This window comes from Miniopterus natalensis, chromosome 7 (assembly GCF_054644295.1).
Source record: "Miniopterus natalensis isolate mMinNat1 chromosome 7, mMinNat1.hap1, whole genome shotgun sequence".
Classification (NCBI taxonomy): Eukaryota; Metazoa; Chordata; class Mammalia; order Chiroptera; family Miniopteridae; genus Miniopterus; species Miniopterus natalensis.
In genome coordinates this window covers 38,616,119-38,632,334 of record NC_142087.1, presented here as the reverse complement: position 1 = coordinate 38,632,334, position 16,216 = coordinate 38,616,119, and the positions used below count along the sequence as shown (strand labels likewise).

Below are 16,216 nucleotides of genomic sequence, written 5' to 3'. Positions count from 1 at the left end.
TGGCCTTCAGGCTCCAGAAGACAGCTATTAATCAAACCACCCCTCCCCTACGGAATTATTCAGAGTAATGGGATATTTAAATGTGTGAACAGTAAGCACTGACTCCACACTGATTCCTATTGTTATTGATGAAAACTCAGATTAGCTCAAGGAGCTCAAATGTCCTTCTCAAAAAATTCCCAGGAAGTTTCAACATTAATTTTTTAATCAATATATTGGCCTTTCTCTATAGTTATATGAAATAATAATTACACACCCAAACTCTAAAACCACACTTAACTATGCATTTAAAAATAAACACATAGAATTTATATTAAAGCAATTTTTTAATGCAGCTTTTGGAAAACATTTGAGCGACGCAGTGTACCTCTCGCACCAAGTTCCTGAGTATCCCAGGGCACACTGGTCACAGACCACTTCATCTCCAGCATCTAGGTGGCAGGTGGGGCTGAAACTGTCAAAATATTAGAAGTGAATGCAATTTTCCAGTGGATAGTGTAGAATTTCTAAAGAGTTTAAGTGCTTAATTTCTACCACTCCTGTCCTTACAAACTTTCATTGAGTCCTCAATTCTTAGCCCAGAACCCAAGGATCCTGGCCTGTGCCAAACCTATAGCACTGGACACTCTTTGCTCCCCGCACATGCTCATCCCCCCACCCAGAGTGTGCTTCTCCCCCTCTCTGCCTGGCTTCACACCACTGATCCCCAATGTCCAACTTAGCTGTCACCTCCTCCAAAAAGGTCTGTTCTGAGTTCCTCTCCTCTGGGGTCCCCAGCACTGGTCTGCCTGCCTCAGAGACCAGTCCACACTGGTCAAGAGTGAACTAGCTTACACACTTCAGTAATCACATTTCCCAAAGGACCCCTCTGCTGATCAGGGTCTTTCCTAACTATTCCTAAGTCTTGGGGAGGCCTGTGAAAGGAGGTGTGGGGGTGGATGGGATGGGAGTCCCTCACAATTTCATCACAGTAGCCCTGCTTGTATCTGTTTTATATACTCGAATTTCAAATAAAAATCCCCATGAGGCAATTCTCTGGGTGTGAGTGGAGGAAGTTCTAAAGGGTAAACCAGAGACAGAGAGGGGGGCTTTCCAACGGCTGGCCTGCAGGAATCTCAGGCCTTACCCGAGACGTCTCCGCGCCCTCCCCTCACGCCTGTGCTCCGGCCCGCCTGCATTCCTCAAGCAGGACCTGCGGCTGCTGCTGCTTGCACACAGTTTCTTCTGCCCAAGATGCCCCTCTCTGCTCCTTCAAATTCCTTCTCACCCTTCAAGGCTCAGATCAAGAGCTTCCTTAGAGTCATTCCTGGCCAATTCCCACCATACAGTGGCAGTCCTCCACTGTGGTCACGACCACAACTGTGGATTCCGGGGCTGGCAGCCACGGCTGAATAGTTTGGTACTCAGAGGAGCTACTAGGATACCCAGTATATAGCAGGCATGCGATAAATGCTTGTTGAATAAAGTAAACGAATTCAGCCCATTTCAATGAGCTGAATATTTTGGTCCTTATACCAAAAACGTTTAAAGTCCAGGAACATGTTTAATTCATCTTTGTGTCCCTATACCCCCTAGCTCAGTGGTAGGCACACAGTATATACTTGTGAAAGAATTGATGACCAGCTTTAGAACAAAAGGGGAAAAAGTACGCAAATGTCCTTGCCAGCACACAACTTTCCTTACATGATTAAATACAGCAGACTTCTTTGTTTAAAAAGAATCCATTCCTCCATTTTTAACCCTAATCATTACTTATCACTGGGCAAAATTCACAGTTTTACTGCACACATAGTGTTGCTCTGAAGATATCAGCACACATCTGGCTGGAAATTCTGGCCACGTCAGGCTGGTGCCAGGCTTACTTGTTGGAGGCTGAGGAGAGGGGGCAGGCGCAAGGCTGGCAGTCCCCAGGAGTCCCTCGGGTAGGTCGCCCGTAAAAGCCGGGCAGGCACTGCTCACAATGGTCCCCGGTGGTGTTGTGTTCGCATGCCTAGGACACATGCATGAAAAATTGACTCAGCTCTGGGTTTATAGAGGATTCATTTAAAAACAACTTGAAATACAAGTGGAAAAAAAAGACAAAATGCTAGAACAAGTCACCAAACTCTGTTACATGAGGAGGGGTTGCCTGTTGCCTGATTAATAAAATTTTAAATTTGTACAAATGGAAGCATAAGAGCTTTCATCTTCAACCGCATCAGAGTAACTGGTACCATTGTTGCCCTTCTGTAGGAAACAATTAGAAAACTGGGACAAATCTATCAACCAACTGTTTTCAGGCGCTGGACAAGAGAGGCTGCAGGTCTGAGATTCGGTGAGAACCAAGACGGTGGGATGAGTCCTCCAACCGCATGTCTTTCTTCCTGGAGACACTTGCCAAGCAGTGTGTGTGTGTGTGGGGGGGGGGGGACTGTTAAGGAGACAGAGGTCAGAGTTTGGAAAGGCCGTACCTGCTGGAATGTGAAGAGAGGACTTGAGTTTCTTAGAGCAGGAGCTCCAGAAATCTACATGGGAGACCCCTTCAAACAGCTACTGAATACTAAGCTGCTGTGCCTAGAGTACCACTCTTTGAGGCCAAAGAAAGACAGGTGACCTATAAGCTAAAAAATTCAGAACTCACGGAGAACTCAGAGACATTAGGATTCTAAGCAGTCAGTGTGGGAGACCCTGGAACACACCCAGCACACTCAGTAGAGACCCCAGAAGGAAAATTAGTTCCTGGTAGTGCCAAACCTGCCACAGAGTAAAGGCTATCCAAGAACCGCCCCAGCAAAGCTTTTATAAAAAACCTTGAAATAATCATGCTGTCTACCAACACAAATTTCCAAGTTCTTTAAAAGAAAACAACACAATCTAAAAACTCAGCAACATAATAACATCCACCGAACAATATTCATCACACAATCGAAAACTACTGGATATGCTTACACTGGCCAAATCTGGGAGAATTTGGAATTCATGAGTCCAGATAGAAAGCAAGTAGGGAAATAAACAAACGGGGAGGGGAGGGGGTTCTTGCTTATAGAAAAATGCTGTGTGCTAACCAACAAGCATGGGGGGCAGGGCTGGAGTTGGAGAATCCTCCTTTGACAAACATCGGAGTAAGTTCTGGCTGGGTGAGACCCGTCAATGACTGCAAAATCTAAGGGGGAGTTTGATGAGGAAGACGACACTTGCATGGTCTTAAAGTGTCTCCCTCAGGCTGCTGATTAATTATAAAAGAAAAAAAAAATGCTAACTATATAGTGGAGAAACTGAACAACACCCAGCCTGTGTAATCAGAGTTAACACCAGCAGCGAGGGGCGGCGGACAGTGGGCCTTGACGTGCATGCTCTGAGGACATACTAATGAAGCACTCTGGCTGGAAAAGTATAACCTGAGCCTATTCACGGGAAAATGAGAGAAGGACCCCAAAGGAGCGACATGACATTCTATTTTTTTGGAAAATTATTATGTCCTTCAAGATGCCAATGTCCTGAAAGACAAAGAAATGCTGTGGAAATATTTTGAATTAAAGGAGATTAAAGAACATGACAATAAAAAGAAACACCCAATCCTAGATGGGGGCCTATAAAGGAGGGGAAAATGCAATAAAGGTCATAACTGAGTCCGTTGACAATGTTGAAAAAAAGATGGTAGATTAGAAAAAGTAGAGTATTAATGTTAAATTTACTGAAGTTAATAACTGTGCTATGATTACATAAGAGAATATCCTTATTCTCAGGACATACACACTGAAATATTTTGAGATAAATGGGCATAATGTATGCAACTTATTCTCAAGTAGTTTAGGGAAAAATCATGACTAGAGAGGTAAATAATAAGAAGAATAAAGTAAGAGGGGGAAATGTTGACAACAGGGGAATCTGGGTAAATGGTGGGTGTTCTAAGTACTATTCTTATTCCTACAACGTTTGCATAAATTTAGAATTATTTCCAAATAAAGTGTTTTTTAAAAAATGGAGGGAAGAAATTACTAGATATGAGAATAAGAAAAAAAATAATGTGATCCATCACCAGGAGAAAAATCTAAAAAGCAGGCCGAGGAAAGAAGACGCAGAGAATCACATAGAAAAGAATTACACTCGACTTTTCATGTGAAACACTGTGAGCCATAAGCAAACAGAACAACTTTCAAGTGCTGAAAGAAAAATCTGTAAAAATATTTCAGTGGTGAAGGTAAAAGAAAGCCCTTTTCAGATAAACAAAAGAAGAGAATTTGTGGGCCATCAGACTCCCACTGGAGAAATGTGAAAGCAGTTCTTCCGGGGGCAGAAACACGATCCAGATGGTATCTGAATTTATGTCAAGGAGCAAAGAGCATTAGAAATAGGGAATACATGAATAAATATAGAAGACTTATTTTCCTCGTTTGAAACATCTCTTTCAAATGTAAAATCACCCTGAGCTGGGTATATAGGAGCTACATGAGAAAGGAGATGGCCCCACTGACCGAGGAGGCAGCGCTGAGCACCTGGGCAGTTCTATGGCTCAAGGGAACCTGCACCTGTTCTGCACACTTTCCTCCCCAGACCCCCCATGACCCCCACCCCTGTGCAGGTGCCATTCAGAGCTGTCTCCTATGACCCCCGCCCACCCCTGCCTGTACTCATCCACTCTAGTCCCACCTGTGGGCCCTCTTCTCTCATTTCCTCTCCCCTGGTGTCCACCCTGCTCCACTTCCCTTCAAACTCCTCCTCTTAGAGCTACTCATTTTATAAACATTTATTGTATGCTCTTCATCCAACAATTTAAATAATATGTCCAGTTTCTAAACTGTATACTTTTCTATGATTCCTGAGACTGATAAAAGTCTTCCCATGTACTAAATTTAATTGGGGACTATAAACATTTGTATTACATCCTTTTGTACCAGGGTTTCATAAGTTTCATTTAAGGTTATCCTAGAGCAGAGCTTCTAAACTTGACTGTGTACACAGATCACCTGGGTTAATTACTGATTCTGACTCGGGAGGTCTGAGAGGGGCCTGAGGTTCTGCATGTCTGAGAAAGCTCCTAGACGACACCCATGCTACTGGTCCTCAGATGGCATTTTGGTAACAACTAGTTTTATTCTCCCTACCCATCTTGGTTTTTATAATTAATACAAATCAATTAAAAATGCAACTGGTCTTGGTAAGCAGCTATGTGCTTGACCTGAAATTATTACCCAAAATAACCAGTTTCATTAAAATATATTCCATTATATACAATTGCAAAATGTCTGTGATATGTTCTCTTTGCTCAAAGGGCCATGTGGGGTCTTCTTTCTCTTTGGGAAAACTATTATGTAGTTCTTTTAAAGAACCCCCTGAGGGTTTGTTTCAATGTTTTCTCAGGTACGTGCCACCATCCCCCGCAAGGGACCATCTCTGTTGGTGGATCTGGTGTGTGAAGGATGGAAGGCTCATCATCTGAGAGGAAAAACATCTTCCCTTCATTGGGAAGGAAAAACATGAGGGTCCGAGACACGCACAACTGCACTTTATGCTCCTCTCTTTGCAAAACAAAGGAATTGGCTTCTCTTTGGGAGAAGAGCAGAGGGAGCGCAGAGAAAAGAGTATGGGCTAAGGTAAACAATGGATTTGGGATAACTGTGACGTGTCAGTGTGGGTTCATCGACTGTAATAAAATGTACCACTCTTGGGGGGTGTTGATTACGGGGGAGAATGTGCGTGTATGGAGGCAGGACGGATATGGGAAATCTCTGCACCTTCCTATTTTGCTGTAAACCTAAAATTGTTTTTTTAAAAAAAGCAAAGTCTTAAAAAAAAAAAGAATAGGGCCCCACTAGGGTGGCCCAATGGTTGAGCACCATCCTATGATCCAGGAGATCACAGTTCAATTCCAGGTCAGGGCACACGCCTCGGTTTTGGGCTCAATCCCCAGTAGGGGATGTGCAGGAGGCAGCTGATCAATGACTCTCTCATTATTAATGTTTCTCTCTTTTTCTCCCTCTCCTTTCTTCTCTTTGAAATCAATAAAAACATATTTTAAAAATAAATAAATAAAATAAAAATAGGAGCACTAAGAAGAAATGGAGATTTCTCTCTAATAAACTATAAATAAAAAGTTATATTCTGAACCCTAGATAGCTATGTACAACACCAAGGGCTATACACAGCCATACAGCAGGCAGAATTTAAAGGTTTCGTTTAAAAAGAGAATATAAAAAAGCCAAGTTAGATTAAACAGATAAATGATGCTACCAAGTTTGATGTACCTTAAATCTCGATCTAAATTTTTATTGTTTTTGCTCCTTCAAATATTAATTATTTAAAAAAGGAAAATATACTGGCAAATCCTGGCAGGCACCACCTCATTCACATGACCCTGGCTAACATCCCCAGGAAGAAGATAGTGACAAAAGGGGTTCCAAAGGTATGTCACCTCCATACCTACCTGCCCAAAATTCATAACCTCAACCTAATCATGAGAAAACAGCCCAGCCCCAGCTGAGGAACATCCCAGAGGATGTCCAGCACTCCTCACAAGTGCTACAGTCATAAAAGACAGGGAAAGACTAGACACTCACAGACCGAAGGAGGTGGGGCCACTGAATGCAATGTAGGACCCTGGGTTTGGAAGGAAAAGGAACATATGAGTGCAATTCATAGTTTAGTTGATGGGACTGTGCCAATGTTAATTTCTTAGTTTTGATAACTACTAGGTTATGCAAGATGTGAGTTTTAGGGGAAGCAGGGTAAAGGTTACACAGGAACTCTCTATTGTTGTAACCCTTTTGTAAGCTTAAAACTATTTCCAAAAAAATTTGAAACTATAAAAATTACCATTTATGGTGATTAGAGCTTTAAGGACAGGTGCTATTTAGCATTTCCACTTAAATGCGAGTATACACTTTTGTAAATACATAGTACTAGAAACATGTGCAAGTACTCTTTCAGCCTACCTGTAGGTAGAGCCATAGGTGGCACAACCACGACCTGCTGGGCACCCCAGATGCTGGCAAAGGCCTCCGAAAGGCTGGCCTTGCAAACCCCAATGGCAAAGGGAGAGATGTTTCAAAGCAACAACCTCATCGAGCTGTGGGAAGCTATATGCCTGAGCAAACTGATCCACGAGGACTGAGTCTGTGTGAAAACCATCATTTCATGCAATTCTATAGATGCTTTACTTACAGAACAAGGAAATGATCAAAGAACAAAATGAATGCTGCACTCACAGAATAAAAAATTAGGCTCTGGAGAGAAAAAAACCACCCCTGGCATCTTGCCAAGATCTTCTCCATGGTTCTGATAATTTTCCCTAGCTCTGTGATTCAATCAATCTCTTTTGGAAAAAGTGTGAACATATCCCTAGGATGAATGGGGTTCAGCTAATTAACATACGCATTCACTCCATCTATGAGGAGCGAATCCATTAAAACTCAGGAGTGTGGCCTGGATTCCAGGCATGAGAGCCTAATAGAATTCCTCACTGAAGTTAAAAAACAAGTCATGCCCTGTATCTGCCCCAAAGTTCATTCTCAAGATTAATTACATATTTGTGAAGCCCTGTTTCAGCTCATAGTGCATGAAAGAAGTACTTGTTTAAAGAGTTGGTCCAAGCTAACAACTATAAAGTATTATCGATTGTACAAATGAGTATGATTTTTAGTTTTATTATCCCTCTTGTGATCTATTATGTAATATAATGTTTTTAAAAATCCTTGCATTTGCATTTAAACATCTGATCCTTTTTAATCAGTGGACATTTTCTACCTTTATATGGCTTTATAATCTTGCAAAGTAATAATTACTTTTCATTGTTCTAATAAAAACCTACAGTGAAGTTATATACTCCTTTTCTCCTATCACCAAAGTAACATGTTTTTCAAAAAAAGGGGGAGGGAAAGCAGGAAATATTTTATGACATGAACTTAAATCTGCAAATTTCCTTTGGGGTCTTCAAGGGCAGGGATATTCTCCTGTGGAAGAATCACTTTTTTAAAAAATCACTTCTGCACAGCAGATGACTTTGGGATGGGTGGGAGAGGTTTCGGTAAGACTCACAAAACAAGTGCCTTGAATATCACACTCAGCTGCATGGCCATGGCATTCACAGGGTTGACAAATTCCTCCGAAGAGTATTCCATCCAGGCGGTAATAGCCAGAGAGGCAGGACTGCAAAAGAAGGGTGGGCAACTGATGCTGCCGAAGGCAACTTTGTCCATGACCCAAATCATCTTCCCAATATGTGAGAAATCTATTTCTTTCCTTTTTTCTTACTTTCCCCAAACATCATCAAGGTATCATTCACGTGTCTATAAAATGTACCCATTTTAAGAGTACAATTCAAAGACTTTTTAGTAAATTTACCAAGTTGTGCAACCATCACCATATTCCAGCTCCTTATTTCTTTTTTAAAGGTAGAAGCAAAGGGACAAAAACTTAATGAGTTGGCATACACCTGCTTGGTATTCTACTGCGACATTCTTAGAAATCATGTCACAACACACAGCCATTTAACAGTGTTTCAACCGAGAGGATTCTTTCCCTCAACTTCATTTTTTTCTTTTGCTTAAAATTCATTTAATGTTGCTACCAAAATATTCAAATGCAGGTCTGAGTCAAACTGCATCAGTTTAACTGAGCAAACATCATAGATGTGCTTCAGGGGTCTCAGTGCTGGATAGACAGTGTGGGCATTCAAGGATACCACTCCCTGCCCATGAGGAGCAGAGAACCACTCCAGACACCGAAACTCATTTAGTCCTTGAGACAACCCTGAGAAATATCCCCTGTATATTATAGAGGTGGAATCTGGAACACGGGGCAGTTAGATAATGTGCCCTTTGTGCCAGTGGATGATTCAAAGCCAGGTGTGCATACCTCCAGGACCCGCATCCACAGCCCGCCCAGGGCTACAGCAGACAGCAAACATGTTTAGACTACACTGGGGAATGATTCATTTGGAGGCCAGGACATGCCCACGGAGGCATGGTAAAAGGGGGTGCGGATTTGTTTTTATTATAAGAATTCTTAAAGAGTATTTTCATTCTACAAGTAATATATAAATGTATTCATTCAAACTGACCTTGGGAAAGTTCCCTACCACTTCTATACAGCCATGCTCTCCCTATCTGCAGATGAGCATTGAGCAGATAGCTGCCTGAAGCTCTGCCTGGTGGCTAGAAGCTGATTCTTTAAGTCAGCTTCGGAGTAAGAGTTTGATTGAATAGTGAGCTCTTCTGCTTAACAGAAACACTTGAAAACATGTATCGAGCTTCTTGTTCTTACTTGAGCCACCATCCCATGCACATCAGCAGCTTTCCCTCGAGAGCCCAGTGAACTGTTTTCCAGCAGCGGCCGCTCGCTGCTGCCCCCTCCTGGTGTAGCTGGCCTGGAGTTTCCACTCCCATGGTTCTCCCTGCCCGAGCTCCAGGCTCTCCTATGCCATGTGCCACATGCTATGAGGCAGCTTTAGAGCCGTTTACTCATGAAGCATTATGCACTCAGGGGACAGGACCTACAGATATCTTCTGGGCCTAAAAATAAATGTTTGAGATCTAAGTAAAAGTTCATTGGTTTAAAAAAACAGTCATCACTGGTTGGTGTGGCTCAGTTGGTTAGAGCGTTGTCTCATGCACCGAAGGGTTGAGGGTTGGTTCGATTCCCTGTCAGGGCACATGCCCAGGGCTGTGGGTTCGATCCCCGGTTGGGGATTGTACGGGTGCATACAGAAGGCAACTGGTCAATGTTTCTCACGTCGATGTCTGTCTCTCCTTCTCCCTTTCTCTCGCTCTCAAATCAATAAAAAACATATCTTCAGGTGAGGATTAAAAAAATTTTTTTTAAGTCTGAAAAATATTTAAATTGAAATATTTTTTTTTAAAATGGAAATATTTAAATATTCACACCATGAAGCATTAGACCAACTTTACTAATTGCAAAGTTTATAATTAATAAAGAGTCATAAAAACAATTAAGGGTTAAATGTCCTCACTCTGTAGAAAATGACTGCCAAGAAATCACAACCAATGACAAATGTTCATGATCATAATCAATCAGAAACAACGAAAGGCAGGATCACGTGGTGCTTAACAGACGGATGAAGTTCCAATCCTGATTTGACCACCTCAGTTTCTTAATCTGCCTCAGTTTCTTAATCTGCAGAACAGAAAATATGTGAAGTACCTACCTGAAATGGTTGTTGCCAGGATTAAATGAGGCAACATACAGAAAGAGCTCAGAAGAGTGTCCCTGGCAGAGGAACCAGACTTCTTTAAACACGTGGTTTCCAATATTTCTATAGTCCCCAAAAGTCTAAAGTTTAGAAACACTAGGTTTCTAAAGTTAAAATTCAAAAGTACATCATTACATCACCTTCAAGGCATGTTTCCCCGTTAAGAAAGAGAAAAAGAAAGAAGACAGGACAGGAGTGTTACCTCACAGGAGATCCCTGCATAGCCTTGGGGACATTCGCAGTGCTCCACTTCGGTGGCCAGTGCCAGGTCTATAACGTTAGGGCTGGCTGTGTCCAGAGAGACAGAATCCAACCTACACATAGAGACAAGGGTCATTATATGACTTATTTACAAACAACATTTAACATGAAGATAGATTCTTAAAAAAAGGCAAATTCAAACAAAACAGTAATGTGACTTTTTTGTTAAATAATTGAAGATTTTCATAATACACTTTCTAGAGCTATCATTATTTCCCGGAAATACCTTCAATATTTGGTGCAAAGACATGCTGCTACCTATAGACAGCTGTGTCACCCATTCTGAGTTGAAGTGCTTCAGAAAAATCAATCCATTCAGTTGTCTCATCTCTGATAGAGAGAAATTGTCCTTAAATGTGTGATTCTACATTTGTTTTAGCTGCAGCCAATGTTTATGCTTAGCCTAGCATTGCCAGAAATTGACTCAAAGTAATAAAATGACTAAGGATAGGCATGTTAGCTTAAATGGACTGTGCAAAATCTAAGACCATTAACATCAGGAGGGTAAAAACCAGATGCCATGTGGTCCAGACAACTGTTATCTCATCAGGCATTTCTCAGAAAACCACCCTGAAAATTTCTGATCCTGATGTCTAGTCTAGCTCCTACGAGATACATTTGCATGGACAAGTATTCTGACATCGTCAATAAAATTACAGTACTAAAAATAACTTTAAGATAGCCAATTCTATTAGCTGTATCCTTAAAATAATTGAGTAAAATATATCAAGCTTACAATATATAACAATAAACAGACAAGAGTGAAGTACCCTTACCATAAGGTTTCCCTCCCTTTCAATACGCACCTGTAAAGAGCCATTTTCGCAGAATTGTAGTTGGCTCTGATCAAAAGATGTGTCACATTGGCAAGGACCGTCAGCAGCTGATCTCGATCTATCTCCCTTTTGTTATTAAAGTCTCGGAAGTTCTCAGGCACAAGCCTAACCACGTTGAAGTACTCCTCGTAGGGCTGCAATGACAGGCCCTCAGCCTGGGTGCTTAAAGTGAGACCATTTCCCTAATATTTTGAAACAAGAGGAAGTATATTTGTAATTCAATTTCCTGATCAAAAAGTGAAAGCAAATTTTACATTCAATAGCATGGCTTTTCATTTGTGCGTAGGTGCTTGGGTAATGGGGTTTGTAACTCTTGGTCCAGAACTATCAGAGATGTTTCATTGTATTCCTCTCAGAGGGATTTGCGTAATAAATCTAAAAACTGTGTCCTTTGCTAGGATGTCAGAAAAGAACCGAAATCATGCATTTGTCCACAGTTTTCCTCAAAGCAACCAATCCGACACCCTTAATCGTTAGCTGAAGAACAAAAGTAGAAAAAGTAAATAAATATACTTCCAGCTTTTCATAAAATAGCTGTTGAATTTTTTGTTAAAAATTAAAAATTGCTGTTAACAAAATGGGTGTTTGGCTCATAGTTTCCAAGTGCTGCAGGTTGGAGATGGAGGGACAGGGCATTAAAGGTAATGGGAGAGGTGCAGACACTGCAGACAAAAACCTGAAATGGTTTCTGACCACCCTGGGAATCCTGGGCGAGGCCGAGCTGGGGCTTTTTATGATGGGGAAGAGGAGGGGTGGGGAAAAAGGGACAAGGGACAGGAAGGGTTAGGACTGAGGACCCAAATGGCAGCACAATTCCTGTCTCCATTTGGCACTGCTGCCGAATCACTTGTGTGGGGGGCAATGTAGCAGGAGGGGAGGGAGACCAAAGGGGCCGAAAAGTTAGTTCCAACATCACAACAAAAACTCATCTCCCTTTAAACTGTGATAAGATGGGTCGTCTGCGGGGATCAAGGGAAGAGTGACAGGTGCTGGCTGCCCGGAGGCAATTCTGGAAATGGGCCCAAAGACAGAATTCTCACACTCATTCTCTTGGTATCCAGAGGAGGCAAGTCACTGCTAAATGGCCACTTGGCCATGAGCTCCTTGCTACCAAGGCCTCACTTGGCCACTTCATGTCATAAAACTGTCACCCCACTAAGCTCTTCAATTCTATGGCAAAGTGATGTAAAAGCAATTACCTTAATGATAACATCAGCATAAGACACAAGGGCACTGTCCACTGTCTCCACTGGAAATTCATAAGACACCGTGTACTTCAGGAATCCCCCGAATGCAGTCAGCTGGAATGTTTAAGCGAGAGTGAACCCCAAGGGGAGACATGACCATGGCCTCCCAGCAAGAGGAAGTGGTTGCTAGAGGCCATCTGGAAACCACCAGGCTTTCAGGTGTCTGAGTGGCCATAGCATGGAGGAAGTTCACATTAAAGGCAGTGGAAAGAAAGCATAGTGTATGAATATTGTGTTTAATCGATATTACCAGAATGCAGGACATTGTTTAAATGCATGGAAGAAAAACATACTCCTTCTTAGAGGCCCCAAGGTAAATCACTAAGAACACCTGCTAATCATGTAACAGACATTTATTTCACATAAATACTCTAGGGGGTGGGGAGTTTGATCCACAGCTACAATCTCAAAATGCTGATCTCACTGCCCTGTTTGCAGGAGAACAGTAAGACGCCTGTTTGATCAGCTAAAGAAAAAACTAGAGGTTTTTCTTCCTGATCAGATATCCTTTGATGTAAAATAGAGATTTTATTTTTGCCAGGTGCATTACAACAATGTAATGTTCAGAATTCATATACCAATCTTTACACCATAAAATTGGAGAGGTGATCTCAAGAGACAAAAAAAAACAAACCCAAAAACCTTCCACAAAAACACAAAACTACTGACCTTTGGTGATATGCTCATATTATAAATAGAAAACATCTTTTATGATTATATGATGGAGAAAATAATAAAAAATAAACACCACATAAGCATATATAAAACAAAATTTCCCAAGCTACAAGACCTAGGCTACTATGCAAACATACCATTACGTTACAGCAAACCAAACTCATGGGAAAGGTGAGCAGAGAGCTATAGTTATTGAGAGAGATTCCACTGAACATACTTTCAGATTAATCAGAATCTGGAGAGCAGTGTTCTAACTGGGGGGAATGGGACTAGGTCACTGAAGGGAAAGGTTAAATCATATTAACCAGCTTTCCACTTTATAGTCTCACCCTTTAGCATTTTCTTTAAATGGAAAGGATTCTATCTGTTCTTAAATGTGAACTTTATGTGAGCCACCATCACCATGATAAAGAAGCCAGAGGCAGTGCAACAGTCCCCGCACACAACCTTTCTTAGTGTCTTCCATATGTCAGACTAAGATAAACACACAGCTAATCAAATAGGAATGTCACTTCACTAAGGCCCAAGTGACCCAGGAGAAGGGACAAGACCTCACACAACAGACTGCCTGTGACGGGCCAAGAAGAACAAGGTTCTTATTTTCACCATGTAACAAAAAGTCAAACACGGATAAAAAAGACTGTGAGTCAGGTGCAGGTAAAAGCTGTGTGATTTTCTGTCAAACGCTCAAGTGGCCAATAAGACCACTTAAAATGCCAACAGTTCTTTCTTAATGTGCTCTGAGATCTTTGTCCGAGACACTGTCACTAGCAGTACCTTATTTCCGAGGTAGGCCTTCGGCGCTGACCAGTAATACTTGGAAGTGAGCCGCTGCATGGCCGCGGTGTTGTTGACGCTGATCTGATGGCGCCCACCCAGTGCGTCCTGCTGAGATGGGATCTTATTCGGACTGATCAAGTCGGTGACCAGCCACCCAGACATATCTTTCACCTTAAAAAGAGTGATCCAAGAATTTTAGAATTAGAAGTAGAGGTCACCTTCGATTTAACCCAGGCTAGAGCTAGTATGTTCACAATGAAGGGACAGACCCAGAAAGCTTAGCTAGGGATGCGGTTAATACAAGGTGCCCATAAAGCTTCAGGGCCTGTGACCCTTTTACTTACCAAAGTACCAGAAAACCTGAGAACAAGCCACACATCCTCCAAATCCAGATCAAGTATAAGCAAATAGGTGAGCAAAGTTGTGAAGATCACAGATATATTTTTTGCATTTAAAAATTAGCAAAAAACTTAATAAATGTATTGAGTAAAATGTCTTTTGCTAACTATGACTTCTCCTTTGCTGTTGCCCCTGTTCTTCAGCCAAATGCTGAAAAGTGCATAAAAATAGCTTCCAGATCCCATCCTCCCAATGTGTCACCTACATAGAAATGACAAGGGATCACATACAGGAACTCACCTCATTCTCAGGTACTGTTAGAAGTTTCTCCTCCCTCCCCCTCAGGCTGCCCTGTTCCTCATCAGCCTGATGGTAGGTAAGGGAGGGAGGGAAAGGGGGTTCAGTGAATAGCACCCCACCCCCACCTGATCCTGAATGCAGGCCTCCTGAGATGGGCACGGGGAGGAGAGGTGGTTATCATGGGTAAGTCAGGGGATCAAACTCGCAATCTAGGTATGTGTCCTGACCAGGAATCAAACCCTCAACCTTTTTGGTGTAAGGGACGACACTCCAAGCAACTGGGCGACCTGGCCAGGGCAGAGGGGCACACTTATTAAGTCCCAGCTCCTGGACAGTGCCTCACCTGACTGATGGGCCAAGAAAGACTGTCGCAGACATCGGAAACGCCAAAGCAGAAACACTCAGAGCAGCCCTGGGGGTTTCTTTCCTTCAAGTTATAAAATCCTGGCTTGCAGCGATCACAGTTTTCCCCCTCAACATTTTCCTGCAAGTTAGGGTAAAAAATTAGCTTTTGAAACCAGTAGGTGGACAGAATAAAAATCACATTAACAGGGCATTAAAAACAAAGGTGTTTGGCGATTCAGAAAAACATGTAAATAAAAAGATGCTCTTAGTACATGTGAAGCCTCATGACAGCAATATTTCCAGAACAGATACTTCGAAATGTCACTTGATTTTATAGTCAAGAACAAGGCTAAGGCTCTCAGAGCGAGGTCGTTGTATAGCAGTGGCTTTTTTGTCCTGTTTTGTTTTAAATCTTCCATCTTTGCTGATCTTTCAAACATTTCAATACCTGAACATGGCTATATGATTGTTCGTCTTATTTATAAATGTTCAAGATTATTTTCAGTCACATGTGCCTAAGACTCTGCTTACATGGGAATGAGCACATAGGATATAATCAGAAGTCCTTAGAATTTCAGGGGAAATGGTTATTAATATCAGAGAGCCAAATAAAACACCTCCCAGACCGTGTGCCTTTAACAAGTATTCCTAGAAATTCAGTGTTTTCCTGGTTCTCCTCCAAACATAAATCGGAAAAACAATGTCACAGGAGGTGACAGTCAAGGCCCAAGAACTGCAGTGTTTGGTCTCACCCAGGAAGCAACAGAAACGCCTCTGGAACATATGGCCATTGCCCAGAAGGCTCCGAAAAAGAAACCCAGGCGCCCATCTAAGTCCAAGGACATTCCCTGGGGCCAACTCAGTGTGACAACGTCGTGCTTCGCAAGAAGTGAAGAACGTGGGAGGCTCCGCGTCAACCTCGCTGCTTTGCTCAGGAACTGATCCCCTGAGCAATGGGATGTTTTCCTTTTTCAGGAAACCTCAAAGGAAACTCAGGGGCAGCTTTACCCTCCACGTACCTTACAGAGACAAGGCTCTGAGCACGGGTCCTCGTTCACGCTGCCAGCTGGACTGCAGTCACAGGGGACGCAGGCTGGGTAACCCCTGTAGCCAAATTGGCAGCGATCACATTTTTGTCCTGTGTAGCCTCCCCTGCATGGACACTGACCTGGCCATTTTCCTGGGAAGAAAAGAATGGCAGTGACCCAACAGGAAGTAAAGGTGTTTAAAGCAGGGGTCAGCAAACT

At 42.3% G+C, this 16,216-nt stretch overlaps 1 protein-coding gene across 1 annotated transcript in view; it reads right to left on the bottom strand.

Moving 5' to 3' along the window:
• The window catches only part of LAMA1 (laminin subunit alpha 1), a 134,344-nt gene that overhangs the window by 63,070 nt on the left and 55,058 nt on the right, over nt 1–16,216 (bottom strand). The window contains exons 10-18 of the mRNA XM_087819301.1: nt 15,989–16,149; nt 14,968–15,108; nt 13,983–14,156; nt 12,483–12,584; nt 11,254–11,465; nt 10,389–10,500; nt 8,014–8,124; nt 1,863–1,990; nt 368–454 (exon numbers count right to left, since the gene is read on the bottom strand). Coding sequence (XP_087675427.1) covers nt 368–454; nt 1,863–1,990; nt 8,014–8,124; nt 10,389–10,500; nt 11,254–11,465; nt 12,483–12,584; nt 13,983–14,156; nt 14,968–15,108; nt 15,989–16,149 — 1,228 coding nt within the window. The remainder of the gene's footprint in view (nt 1–367; nt 455–1,862; nt 1,991–8,013; nt 8,125–10,388; nt 10,501–11,253; nt 11,466–12,482; nt 12,585–13,982; nt 14,157–14,967; nt 15,109–15,988; nt 16,150–16,216) is intronic.